Below are 13564 nucleotides of genomic sequence, written 5' to 3'. Positions count from 1 at the left end.
GGTTAGATGGATTATAATGCTGTTTGAAAAGGTTCCATCAAAAACACTTAATGAAATATGACTTTCAATTTTTTTTTCTATGCAAGGGGTTTCTCTGAAGTAAAATTCTGAGAACATCTGCACATGAAAGACACGTCAAAGAAAAGTAAAACCCCGTATTTGTTCACGATTTATTCATTCACAAGCTTTTTCCAGGAAAATTCTGGTTTCTGATATGGCTATGAAGTACTTTTAGATACTATATTATAGGTGAAGTCTCTTCTTCAAGATGTGCCAGAGCAGAAGCATGGTGGTTTCTGGGGTGGCACAGGCCTTTTTCCTTCAGCCTCAAGGGTAGACTTCAGTGCTGGGGTTTGCAATCTTGCAAAGTACCTGACAAGTTTCCACCATGTACCCATGTAGCAGAACACTTCTGCACGAACAGATAAAAGCTAAGCGAACCTGTGTTGTTGTACAGGAACCAATTTCTAGTTATGTATCTCGATGCCTCAATGAACCAGACTCTTATTCCAGACACAGGATTTAAATGTTGGATTGATATATAATGGGAGCTAGTATTTGTGCATACTGAATGAAAATGTTGCCACAGTTTATTATGAATTAGGCTTTGCATTTTGGCAGCTATTTCTTAAGCATGGCCGTTTATCTGCTGTTACAAAGCATAACGACCAAAGACTGAGGACTTAATTCAGTTTAATTTGTTTTTGTGTGGAAAAATGGCATCACTTCAATGCAGTGTAAGACAGATGTGTTTGTTCTTAGGATGGAGCTTCTGCAATTTTCCTGGCAGCACAAGGAGGATATCTGGACGTCATCCGATTGCTGCTCTCTTCAGGAGCAAAGGTTAACCAGCCACGACAGGTATGATCAACACTTCAGGGCAGAGCTGGGTTCTAATTTTATAGCTAAGAAAATGAACACTGGAATTTTCTCCAGGCATTAGGTTCCTGTGGAGGTGTTTCATTGAAAGACAATTTGTGGCTGTGAAAACATTCTGTGTTTTACTTCAGATTGGTAACATGGTTTTGAAGGAAATACCTCAGTCATTTCTGAAGGAACTGGAACTGAAAGCTCTGCTCTAGGTCTACACTTTACACCCTATGAGCCACCATCCCTGGAGGTTTTTAAAACATGTGTAGATGTGGCACTTGGGCACATGGTTTAATGGTGGACTTGGCAGTGCTGGGTTAACAGTTGGATTCAGAGGTCTTTTCCAGCCCAAATGATTCCATGATTCTAAAGCAGACCAAACCACTGACTGCTCCTTTAAATGGGTTTGAACCACATATGTGTTTGGGTCAAGGACCAAACTAAATCCCAAAGAAACCCCTCCAGCTGTATGGAATGTTGATGTAAGGACCTTGCACTACCTCTTGCAACTACCAATCTGTTTGTGTTGTACCACATTACTTTTGAAGGTCTACACAGCCTACAACATCCCTGAGTTCTTCCGAAAATTGTTTGAAAAGCTTTTGAAAATCTCGGAGCTCTAGGAGGAGGCAGTACTAAATTCTATTTTTTGAAATCTCCAGACCTTCAGATGTGGCTTTGGTGTCAAAGTTTATCTTTGACAAATGCTTTTATTTTTAGTTTTACTTTTGTTTGTTTGTTTTACTTTTGTTTTACTTTGTGTCATTCCCATGCACTCTGAAATTCAAGCATGAGTATTGCCTTCATCCCTGGAAGTTCTTGAGACATATGGAAAGCTTTTCTCTGCATTTCCAGCTAGTCAGTCTAGTGGGCCTGATGTTGCAAACACATACAACCAGTGGCAGCTGTAAGCATGAAATTAGTTCCTTGTGAGCAGTAGGGCTGCTGTTTGATCATTAAAGGGGAAGTGTGAGCAAGATTTGTGGATTTGTGGCTGGTTCAGAGATGCCTGCTAGGGGGTTAGGGGCTGGATCCACTGTGGTGCCTTTTCTCTCATTTTCTCTGACACGGAGTTCACCTTTGACAATGTTGTTCCCTCTCCACTGTTTGTCAAAGCCAGGGTGCAGCTTTAATGTGCCTCTTCAAATGGGCCAATTGTTTGTTATAAAAATAGTGATTTTAAAATGTAATATTAATGATTTCTTTCTTCCATTGGTTGCCTGTGTTTTGTTTCCTGGAAAGTACCACCACCCTTCATAAGCAGATAGAAAAAAGTGGCAGAAAACCCCCAGTCTCAGAGTTGAAAGTTTCAGCAGCAATTCCTCTTAGTAGCTAATGGATGGTGAAAAGCTAAATTGCCGTACTGGAACACCTGATCTTAATAACAATAATAATAATAATAATAATAATAATAGTATCATCAATGTAATGCCTTAAGTTTTAGCTTTCATACTTCCAGATTCTGTACTGCATTAGTATATAGCTCTGAACATTATATAAAGCATCAGCTGGATGCTGGAGTTAGGTAAGGGTGCAAGAGGCTTTCTAGGCTTTAAATTATGGGATAGGTAAGCATATATGATATGTAGAGAGACATGTATGAAAGCTCTCTTGCTTTCCAAATAAAAGTGTTTCTTAATTGTTTAGCTGTTTCTTGACTCTAAAATCAATGCCTAAACAGACAGAGATGGAGTTGCACAGCTAGCTTTACACCCAGCATGTAGAAATGTCTGGTTAGAGATGGAACTTCTCAGGAATCTCTACCTGCTTTGAGAGACCCTCGCCTGTGGTCTGCAGAAACCCTGCAGGCAAGGTAGCTGTCCTGGGTCTTCACTGCACATTTGAAATTGATGGGATAAGGTCTTGTCCTTGTAATTAGTCATGCATGTCAGCCAGGTGGCTGTGATCACTGACTGCAGCAAGTGAAAAAGCAGCAGGCAAGAGCAAATGAGTGCGAAAACTCTAATAGCAGTGGACAACGTGGCGTGAGACAAGCTCTGCCAGGTATTTTCAGTATTTCCTTTCATCTGCACCAAAAGCCTGACAAATCATAGCCTGGCAACTGGACACTGATCTATATGTTTCTGCTGCATGTGAAGGTCTGCATACACTCCTAGCTGTGGTGTAAGGAAAGAGGATTAGTATTTTAAGAGCCTTAACTGAAACAGTTTTCCTGCTGCCCCCGGCCCCACCTCTGAGGGCCAGAACTGTGCTGGCAGCTACTGCCTGGATTGATGCATTAGCTGCTCCTAGGTTGTCTCCACACTGTCTCCCTAGAAAAAGCTTAAAAAATGTTATAAGCTGTTAAGTCTAATGTTTCAATGTAGAAGGAGAGACCAAGGTATGCATTAATGCCTTTTGAGTAAGTCAAAATAGGGCTAGGGAGCTTTAGATCTCGCTGAACCCTGTTGCCATTAAAACTGCATTCTGCTATCTGTAGTTATAATGCAGCTAATTCTTTCTGACACTATTTTTTTAGCTCTGTAATCCAATTTCTACAGCACAATGTTTCATGAGGCATTTCAAAATCTTAGTTGAGGCAAAGACTTGTCTCTGTGTGAATGTTCCTTCTGGCTCCTCTGTTTCATCTCCAGCAGGACAGACCTTCTTTGCTTGAGGGTACCTCCGATCCCTGCTAAGATTATGCCTGGATAAGTGCGTGGCATTTGTATTTGGGTCCACTGTAACCCGAAACATTTCCTTAACAAATGGAACATTTTTACTGTTTAATTAGTCAAGTAATGGTTGGATGGACTTCAGTCTCTTTCTTACTAACAAATGGATTTGTACTTTGTTAGAAGGTGGTGTGTTGGTCATGAGGAATGTAGCTATAGAAGGGGCAGTTTCGATGCCAGACAACTCTCACTCTCATTTACAAGCTACAATGCTCTCACTGTGGTAGAAAACTTTTCCAGACAACGTTACCTCAAATACGGGGCTGCAGAGTGCCAGGTGTGAATTCATCTTTTCCTTCCTCATAGTGTCCAAGTTTTCTTCTCTACCTTGGGACTGGGTGGCTTAATCCATGGACCTGCACTCATTTGTCTGCCTTCTTTGTCTCCTCATGCTGCTTTAGTGGATACCAGGTCCCTCTCAGTCTGGTCTCCCACCTCCTATCTTACAGGCGTATTTCTGGCACCACAGACATTTTGAATGGCCCTGGCTGTCCATGTGCAAGCCCTTCAGCTCAGCTCTCACAACACCAAATAGTGAAGCTTCCTGGAAAGTTTCTGCCTTGGCAATGCCATTTCTCTTGGGTTGTAATTGCTTTCTGCTCTTGCCAATGTTGAAGAGCTGGGCAGGAATTCTTTTGTCATCTTTTTGTCTAGACAGAGCTGGGGGCAATGTCTGAAGCCTCGTACAGGAGATATTTCTATGCTTCTTCAACTTACAAAACAAAGCTGTAAGATTCTTTGCCAATACTGTTTTGGCAGTCTGTGTCACAGCAGGCTTTATTCTGGCTGGCTAAGCAGATTCAAAATAATCTGAAAATTAACGATTTTTTCTTAGTATGATATGCAATTACACATACATGCAAGCCAGTAAATCTATATAGGTGCATTTCAGCAAGCAAGCAATTTGCTATTGGCAAATTAGATGCAGTAGTGCAAGTGGACAAATGGGCAGAGCAGTGGAGGAGATGACACTGAGTAGCCTGAGAACAGGCTGCCCCTTGAAATACCTACTGGAAATTTGAGGGGCCTTTCACCTCCCACCCTAATCTGGCCTTTCTAAAGCTTTAAGCCATAAGCAAAAGTTGAGATTCAAAGCTGCAAGATGAAGTCATTAGTTAATGGGTAAGAGAAAGAGCATTAATAATTTCAGTCAGAGTATATTCAGAACTTCTGGCTGCTGGATATAATAAGGTGTTGTCCATATATACTAGCTTGTAACCAAATGTGGAAAAAAAGAACACCTTACAAACATATAGGGTATTTAAAATTATTCTAGGAATGCAGTGATCTGCAGTCTGCTGGGTCCTTGGGCAGAGGGACAAGGAGAGGAGAATAGCTTTTGCACTACATCTTTCCCTGTTCTCACTTTCTTCCTGATTCCCTGGTATCTTTTTACACCTGAACTCTCATGTGACCTCTTAGTAAAATGTAATATCTGCTTTGTATCTTTCACCAACATGAAAATGGACAGAAAGATCATCTACTCCATGTAAATATCATAGATATTTTCATAAACCTAAGTGCTAGATGCTGTTTGCTTAAGTGAAAGAAGCTGACCATAGTCAATGTGAGCTCATCATTATCTGTCACTGTCTTCAGGCTAAGTCCTTCAATACAGCCACTCTTCCTCATAATGTACTTTTGTCTCTATCCTGTAGCTGAGGTGCTGAGGATAATGTCTAACAGCAATACTATTAATGACAATTAATGGTAGCAGTGATATTACCCAACATTTGCATTTCCTTTTGCTCATCTTCATTTTTATCTGAAAATAGGGGTTGTTCCTACAAACTTCACTGTGAGGAAACAAAAGCTGCTTTGTTTCCTGTGCTGAGCTTGTGCTTTCATTACTTGTGTGAATCCACAAGAGTGGATTTGCATAGCATTGCTTCTTCATGCAGATTAAATTGTATAGGCTGTTCTGAGATATTTTCTAAGTTTTACAGGCTTTTTCAATGCACCTCTTTCTATTTTCTAGAGCCCTCTGGTGGGGGGAGATTAGAAAAATATGAAGAGTCAGCTTACTGTAGGGAAAACACTAAAATTAATAAATTGGAGGGGGACAGTTTTTGACATCAAACTAACATCAAATACTCTGCATACAAGACAGCTTTTGTTATTTTTGAATCACAAAGAACACTCATATTAACAGGATATTTACCAGAGTGAGTTCAGTCACTAATTTCAATGAGTTAATTTATAGAGAAATTATACAAGGATGGGCAAAGATCATGTTCCTCATCATTTGAGAATGCTGAAGATCTCAGGGTGTGCATTTGTTCATTCTCAGAATCAGAAAAAGGGAATTATTATATCAAAGGAAGAAATAACTTCTTTTTCTGTCAAATGATTAATTCACTAGTCCATGGAAAACAGAACTGATTCAAAGCAATAGTTTTCTGGGTTGCATGAGCAAGTAATAAGAATCTTCAGCTGGCATTGGGAAGTGAGACTATTTCTTTGATCAAGATGGCAATATCTTATTTAATGTAAAATTTTTATTTCTCCTGAAACTTCTCATTAAGGCTGTTTTTGAAGTCTCAGTTTAGTTTGTCTTTCTCATTCAAGCCAAGCCTTCAGGCTGCAGAGGGTGGTGAGGGGAGCTGGAAAGCCCTAAAGGCAGAAGCAAACCCTAAAGGCCCCTGCTTTGTGGGGCCGCTCTTCTGTGCTAAAGTCCATATAGGCAAAGCCTTTTTTAAAGGCTCATGAGAATCAGTTCGGCACCACATAACTGCTGGGGTCCTCCTGCAGTCTGGAGAATCAGACGATTTAGAAAATAAAAAGAGAAAAATCACAAAACTAAATTCTACTTGCAGTGAGACATACTTCTAGTGCTCCAACTCACTTTTGCCTTTGGGAGGGAAATCCATCACAAAGTTTAGCTTACTCTGCATGTGCATTTTCTGATGTTTCGTGCTCAGATAATGATTGCATAGGACTTTTCCAAAGCAGATTGTTTCATGCTGGATTCCTTGGTAATTACCTTGTTTTAGTGGAGTTTTGAAGATGCAGATTCTGCACAGCTGCAGAATCTGCTTGTGCATGCTGAGATTTGTCTGTATCCACTGTCCCATCTAATCACCTAGAGTTCAAAGTACACAGGTTACCTTTAGCCCTTATATTTCAAACTTCCCTGTGTATTTTAGGCATGGCTGGTGCCTTAGTGGGCTTTAATTTCACAGAGCAATGCACATTTCTGGCAAGCTATGAAAGAGAAGGCAGTAAAGGGGGCTCTACTCCACAAATTGAAGCAGTTCTAACTCAATACACCAACCTACCATATGGGTTTGGACACAGCTTTGCATTTGACTCCCTGTAGGATTTGATTGGGTAATTGAAGTACATCAATTCCAGTAGGCTTGGGCAGTAAAAAAACAGAGGGCAAAGAACACTGAAGTGAAGCCATCAGCAGTCATATTTTGTTTGCAGGACGGGACAGCTCCCTTGTGGATTGCCTCACAGATGGGTCACAGTGAAGTGGTGCGAGTGATGCTGCTCCGGGGAGCAGAGCGAGACGCTGCACGGGATGTGAGTAGCACTTCCTCCTGCACTCTGTCTGCAGCCTAATGCCTCATTTGGGAGGCTGTAAGTCTGCCTGGGTGGAGGCTTGGTGCCTCCAGAGTCCACCCTATTTGTCAGGTTGCAAAGTCCCACCACAGGTTCCCTTTTTCCCGTTGTGTCTGGGACAGCTTCCTGGAGGGACCTTCTGGAATAAGGGAATGGAAATGTCCACATAGTTGAGAGCCAAAGATGGTATATGGTGTCACTGGTTCATTTTATCCTGAAGTTTTCACCCACCAGAGGAACAATCCTCCAGGTACCCTAAAACCAGCAGCACATGCTGTGGAAATCCCCCTCAAAGGTGATGAGCAGAGAATCTTCTCAGATGCGTGGGGAGAGCTGGTGTTTCCCTCCAGCTTTTCTTCCCCTCCAGCTTCCCCTGTAAGGGGAATGCAGGCAAGGCATTTATGACATTTCTCTTTTAATTTAAAGGATGGTACAACTGCTTTACTGAAGGCTGCCATTAAAGGCTACAACAATGTGATAGAAGAGTTGCTGAAATTCTCTCCCACGCTTGGCCTGCTGAAGGTTAGTAGTGAAACACAGATTTTTTAGGCAGAACACAAGAAGACAAAGGGTCTGATGAAAGATCTGGCATTTATCTACTCTAGTAGAAGATGATAGGAGTTTGAGCCAAAAAAAAAGAGTCAAGACAAAAATGAAATTATCTTTTTTAGCTTTAATGCCACTCACAAATCTTTTTAAACAAAACTGTGAATTTAATTCTTGAAATGAGGAAGCACATTATGTTGTAGATGAAATTCTGCTTTTTGTCACTTGATTTTATTTCTACTGTAAGTAGATTACTCTTGACTGTACAGTTTTAACATTATAGCCAGCCTTCTATTGCATTTAGTCAGCAAAATAGTGTCCTAAAAGATCTGTTGTGAGCATATTCTCTACTTGATTTTGTTTTCCTCTGAATTCATTAAGTGACTTGAAAAATAACAGCCATTTGGAAACTGCTTTTTAATGACTGACCTAATTTTATGTGTCCATAAATCACACATTTTGATAGCTTCTGTGCATGCAAATGACTGGCAAACTTAATATACTTTAAAATGTGGGTGGCATAAACTTAGTTATTAATTTTGAGTATGAAATATCTTCCACACATATTTGAGCTGTCAGTTTGCATCCACAAACAAAAGGCCAGCCATAAAAACCCCCACCAATCAGCTGCCTGACACTGAGGCCATTAATCATCAGAGAAGATAAAATGTACAGATGGTTTCCATTACTGCTTGTGCTTCAGTTTCACTTGTTAATGACAGATTTTGCCAGGCGGAAACAAGTGCTGTGTTCATGTCACGTCTGACCTTCTTACAAGAGTGATTATTAAAGGAAATATTGCTGTGGTAAAGTGAACTTGACTCTTATTTTTATTAAAGCATTTAAAAATCACCTCCTTCACATCCCACTAGGCTGCCAGCACCCTAAATCAGACCCTATGCCTTTAATGACCTAATCTCTTCGATGTTACTTCTTTCTTGCTTGTAGGTCTGTTCTTTGCAAGTATTTGTGTTTCACTACCTTTTGCTTTTCTTCCCATGCATGGCACAAACACCTCCATTGGCATTCCTAGAATGGGACCTCTGCTCTCCATGCAGCTGTCCTGAGTGGCAACGTGAGGACAGTGGCACTGCTCCTGGAGGCAGGAGCGGATCCATGCCTGAGGAACAAGGTAGGTCCTGGCACACCATCCTCCCAGGCATGTGTGCCGTCGAGGTGGGGGCAGCCCATGTTTCTGTGTAGAGTTCTGGGCATTGCTAATACAAAAAAATAAATCCCAACCCCCCCCCACCCCCCACCAAAAAAAAAAGTCTCAAATTACAGGCATCTTTCCTATATCTTATGTAGATCTGTTAGTTTCTTAAATTAGCTTTGATAACAGCAATTTTTCTGTAGAAAACTTATCATGGTTTTATCCCGTGAAGTTTGATAATTTCTGTCAATATGTCTTCTTCTGACATGCTTCTGAATCATTTGCTGCTAGGTTTTGATATGAGTTTGTTAAGCTGTAAATGAATGATCTGGCACTGACTTCTGGCTTATGACTGGGTGAGGGAAAGTTTCTAAAACAAGTAATCCAGCACATATCTTGCAAATATTTTGGTCATTTAATACAAAATATGTGGATATGTGGCTGTTAATTTCTGCCTCGTTCCACTTGATGGCAGCACAGTTAATGCCACTCACACAGTAGTCTCTGTTAATAGACATTTTGGGTTTATACTGTAACCTGAAAATGTACAAGATTTTTCTGCTACTGATAATCATCTGCAGCAGCAGGATGTGCAGCAGAAGAAAGTGTGTGGCTGAAACTTCTCCTACTGAATTTTTTTTTTTTGTAAACAACATGCCACTTGGCACGACAGAGTATATTTGCAGGACAGAATTACTGATCTTCAGAAGCAGCTTCATGATAAATATTTTGTGTTACCAAAATTGCATTCAATAAATTAAAAAAACAATAACAAAGTCATGTTCTATTACCAACCTTACAGCATATTTCATAGCAATTTAAGTCAGCCCTTGGAGTTTTACAGACATTAGTACATAAGGGCCTGCCTCATCTCCCCCAGAAAATCAGCAGCTATGCTCTCCTTTAGCCCTGTGGCAGAAGCAATAGGGAGCCCAAGGACATTTAGCCTAGACAGTCAGCACAAAATAAGCTGTCACTCAAATTGCCTTCTGGGATTGTTTTGAAGACTTAAACGAGACTTGAACACTGAAAGATGGTTTCTTAAGATATCTTCAGCAGTGGTGGAGACAGCACCAGAAAAAACCCACATCATTATAATTACCTGACCAGTATGATCTTCTGTAGAGTATAATGCTTTCAACCACGATTGGGAAATACTCGTTCATCTCTGCTAACCTCAAGGGTTTTTTGTTCCAGGCAAATGAATTGCCAGCAGAACTAACGAAAAATGAACGCATCCTCCGACTCCTCCGTGCAAAGGAAAAGCAAAGGAAAAGCTAATGCAGCCCTATGACAGATGCAATTTGACAGAGATGTGCCCTGACCACAAGTAGCATGACGGTAATCCTAGATTGGAACAGTTTGCAGAACTGATCAGCCTGTCCAGTACACGCTCCCTGAACGCACCAGGCCCTTGCCACAGGGTCACCACGGGCTGGGGTCTCCTCCCGGCATCGCTGAACGCGGGACAGTGACGAGAGCAGGGCATGGCCCAGGAGCTGCCCTTGCACTGCAGCCCTGCCTGTCCTCCAGGATCCCAGCGACCCCAGCACCGACGTTTGCTCCCCATGCAACCCGGCACAGGCAAGCACCCCTGCTGCTTCAGACACGCATCCCCACACTGCCATGGCCACACACCTGTAACAGTGTGGGTAGGGAGCACTCTGTCCCTGTGCCAGAAGGATACCCGGACCATGCAGCTGTTGGATTCAGCTGGTCATGGAGCAGCCCCGTGACACCCCTGCCCTTCCTTTGCTGACAGTGACCATTTCTCTCTACCTCCAAGTGCCACTAGAGACTAGAGGTGAGATGCCACCTGAGCAATCACAACAGCAAAAGTTCTCCTGTCAGCCCAGGGCTGAGGTAACATCTTTGCTACTACATGAAGCTCCATAAAAATGATCAAGAGTATTACAAATGATGTCAAAAGCTACCAACCAAACAAGAAGCAAAGGGATGCCTTCTCCATTGCGGCATCTTGATCTGCCAATCTATCCAGCAACAGAAACACAACGGAGCAGTTGATTTTTGCAATGCCTACACAGCTTATAGGGATCCTTCCTCAGCCTTGTGTGCATTTTTGTGGGTAGAGGAGGACTGGCTGCTGAGCAAACCAACCATGCCCAAAAGAGCATTTTTCCACAGGTGCAAGTACATCAGAAACTCAGCTGTCAGGCACAACAAACTGCACAGATGCTACACAAGTGGTATTTGTATGTTCTGCACCCAGATATGTGACACTATGGTTTAGGACCCACAGCTACTATGCAAAGCACTCATTCCCCAGGTCTGTGCACAGTGAGAAGTGCACAGTGTACAGGTGTTTCAACTGCTGGTGAGAGGGTTACACATAGCCATACCTGAACAGGCCCACTAATTATTGCAGACATGGAAAGTAAAGTCTGAACAGTAGTTTTGGCTTTGTTGTGGTTAAGACACTTAGACATGCTACTAGTACCTGTGTGGGGAAGGCAGTGCAAATTGCAGGTGGTTTGTGAGAAGATATGTTTTAACCATGTTGCTCTAAGACACCCCATTAAAACCCACTCATTTCTGCAGTATAAACAGTGTATACCATGTCCTGTTAGCCATAAAAATATTAGAGATTAATTTATAGTGAATTGAGGTAAAAAGTGGTTCCGTTCATAAATCAGGCACTTCACCCACTTTCAAACCTTGGCAAATTACTGAAGAATTGCTTTAAAAGTTGAAGGCAAGGAGGATTGTAAGGATACATAATAATTCTTGCTTAAGAGATGTCTGCCTAGGATTTAGCTGAACTGCTGCATTTTGCTTTGGTGAGTTAAAAGGAAGTCTGTAGGTGAGCTAACACAAATGAATGTAGTTTGCGTATTGCAAATTAGCCATATGAATTATCAAATTATAAAGGAGGGGTTTTTTTGTGAATAATTTACGTAAGAAGTCAGTGTTCTGGTGAAGAGAACAGAACCAGGTGTACCTTTGCTTGCATGCTGGAATTCCTGTTCAATTTTTATTCTGCATTAAATAGGAAAGCTTTAAATTTTCCAACAATGTAACAAGAAAGTTTATTTGTTCAGATAATTTATGCTGCTGTATTTTTAAATTAATGTTGTGCCTAACAGAAACTTGCAGATGAACTGATACAGAACCAAAGAATTATGCAAGATTCTTAGAGGATGACTGTATCCAGGGTCTGCAAAAGACTAAAAAATACTGAGCATGCAGAAATCTCAAGAGCCTTATTGGGATCTTAAATTGCACAGCATTATAAGGGACTGCACTACAACTTCTCTAACAAACAGCACTGGAGAGGACAGGTTTATTTGGATCCTCCAGTGGGCTGGAGATGAACATATTATGGAGAACAGTAGAGGGACTCTGGGCAGCCTGCCTCAATATTGAATTTTCACCCTAAATTTTCTACAGATCAACTGTAACTACAACTGGCAACAATCACACTTTCAAGGTGAAAAGCCCTTTCCTATTTGTAAAGGAGGTGAATAATCATTAGAAGGTCTTCAGTAGCCATGCAATAAATACTCTTAATGTCAGACAGCCTGTAGTAATCACACAGTCCTCCTAAAAAGTGTGAAAGCACCCATTGTTGGTGAGGGTCTCCTATTTTTTCCTAGTAGCAGAGCATAGGAGAGAGGACAAGGCAAGCCAAGAGTGGTCCTGCAACAGCTGAAGTAAGGAAGCTGAGACAACAAACGCAGGTATCCCATATCTACAGGTGGCCCTTTCTTTCTGCCAGGTGTATTTTCTTGGGAGAGTTGTCTCCTCCCAAAAGGAGCAGTTACTCAGCAAAGAGCTTCTTCAACTCTGCCTGTCCAATGGAAGAGGCATGTCTGCTCCTCACTTAGAGTAGGACTTTCCAAGTCCTGTGTCCAGCTGCCTCTATGAATGGTCACTGCAGCTGGGGATCTCTTGAAACATGTGAAGAACACCTGGGTCCCTGTGTCCCATACAGAGCATCTGCTGATCTTCCGAGAGGATGCAGTTAACTAGGTCGGTTTTTTTTTTTTTTTTGAGTGATCTTGTGCTGTAATGGGCTTTCCTTATTTCTGAACAACATTTGAAACGTGGGGCTAGCACAGGTTAAAGGGAGAGATTTGGTGATCTCCTCTTGCTAGTGCTGGCTGATACTACATGCAGGCTGGCTAGGTGGATCCATCATGGAGAACTGGTACTGAAGTCTTTCTCTGCCTGATTCAGGCTGAAGTTGAATCTAGCTTCAGCAAAGACACTATTCAAACAAAATGAGATTTCTGGCATGGAAACCTTCTTTTTGGGAGCATTTGTTTCATCTTGGAGCCTTTGGAGAAAGGGATGGTTTCAGTTTTGGGCTCCCTGTAACCCAAAGGTGCTTAATCTGCCTGTATATGGGCTCTAATGTTGCAATACTGTTTACCACCATGCAATTAATGTTTTCACAAAGAAACCTTAATAATTATTACTATTGATGTAGCTGTTGTTATCTTACAGTGTTCAGCAAATACTGCTGTGGTTTGTTTGTTGTATTAAAACGGAAGCCCATTTTCCCTTGGTGGCTGAAGTGATTCACTAATATTGACAGTTGCTCTTCGCATAGTTCTGGTGCCTCTTGTGTAAAGTTTTCCAAGTGCTCTATTATCTTGTATTATCAAGACAGTATTACCTTTGTAAGTTCCAAAATGCATCAAGGTAAGCAAGGAAGTAAATTATTTCATTCACAGACCAGTGAAATACAGCAGCTCTTCATCAGTTCATGTCAACAGAAAAGAGTATATTT

The 13564-nt window shown here is 41.5% G+C and overlaps 1 protein-coding gene across 3 annotated transcripts in view; it reads left to right on the top strand.

Moving 5' to 3' along the window:
* The window catches only part of ANKRD29 (ankyrin repeat domain 29), a 30786-nt gene extending 17434 nt beyond the window's left edge, over window positions 1-13352 (top strand). For all 3 annotated transcript variants that reach the window (XM_014871308.2, XM_088174024.1, XM_088174016.1), the window contains 5 exons: window positions 763-861; window positions 6975-7073; window positions 7539-7634; window positions 8692-8790; window positions 10009-13352. In XM_014871308.2, coding sequence (XP_014726794.1) covers window positions 763-861; window positions 6975-7073; window positions 7539-7634; window positions 8692-8790; window positions 10009-10092 — 477 coding nt within the window. In that variant the 3' untranslated portion in view covers window positions 10093-13352. The remainder of the gene's footprint in view (window positions 1-762; window positions 862-6974; window positions 7074-7538; window positions 7635-8691; window positions 8791-10008) is intronic.
* The last annotated feature ends 212 nt before the right edge of the window (window positions 13353-13564 follow it).

Source organism: Sturnus vulgaris, chromosome 1 (genome assembly GCF_052056855.1).
Source record: "Sturnus vulgaris isolate bStuVul1 chromosome 1, bStuVul1.hap1, whole genome shotgun sequence".
Classification (NCBI taxonomy): domain Eukaryota; kingdom Metazoa; phylum Chordata; class Aves; order Passeriformes; family Sturnidae; genus Sturnus; species Sturnus vulgaris.
The sequence above is the reverse complement of the archived record's forward strand: the minus strand, read 5'-3'. Positions and strand labels throughout refer to the sequence as shown.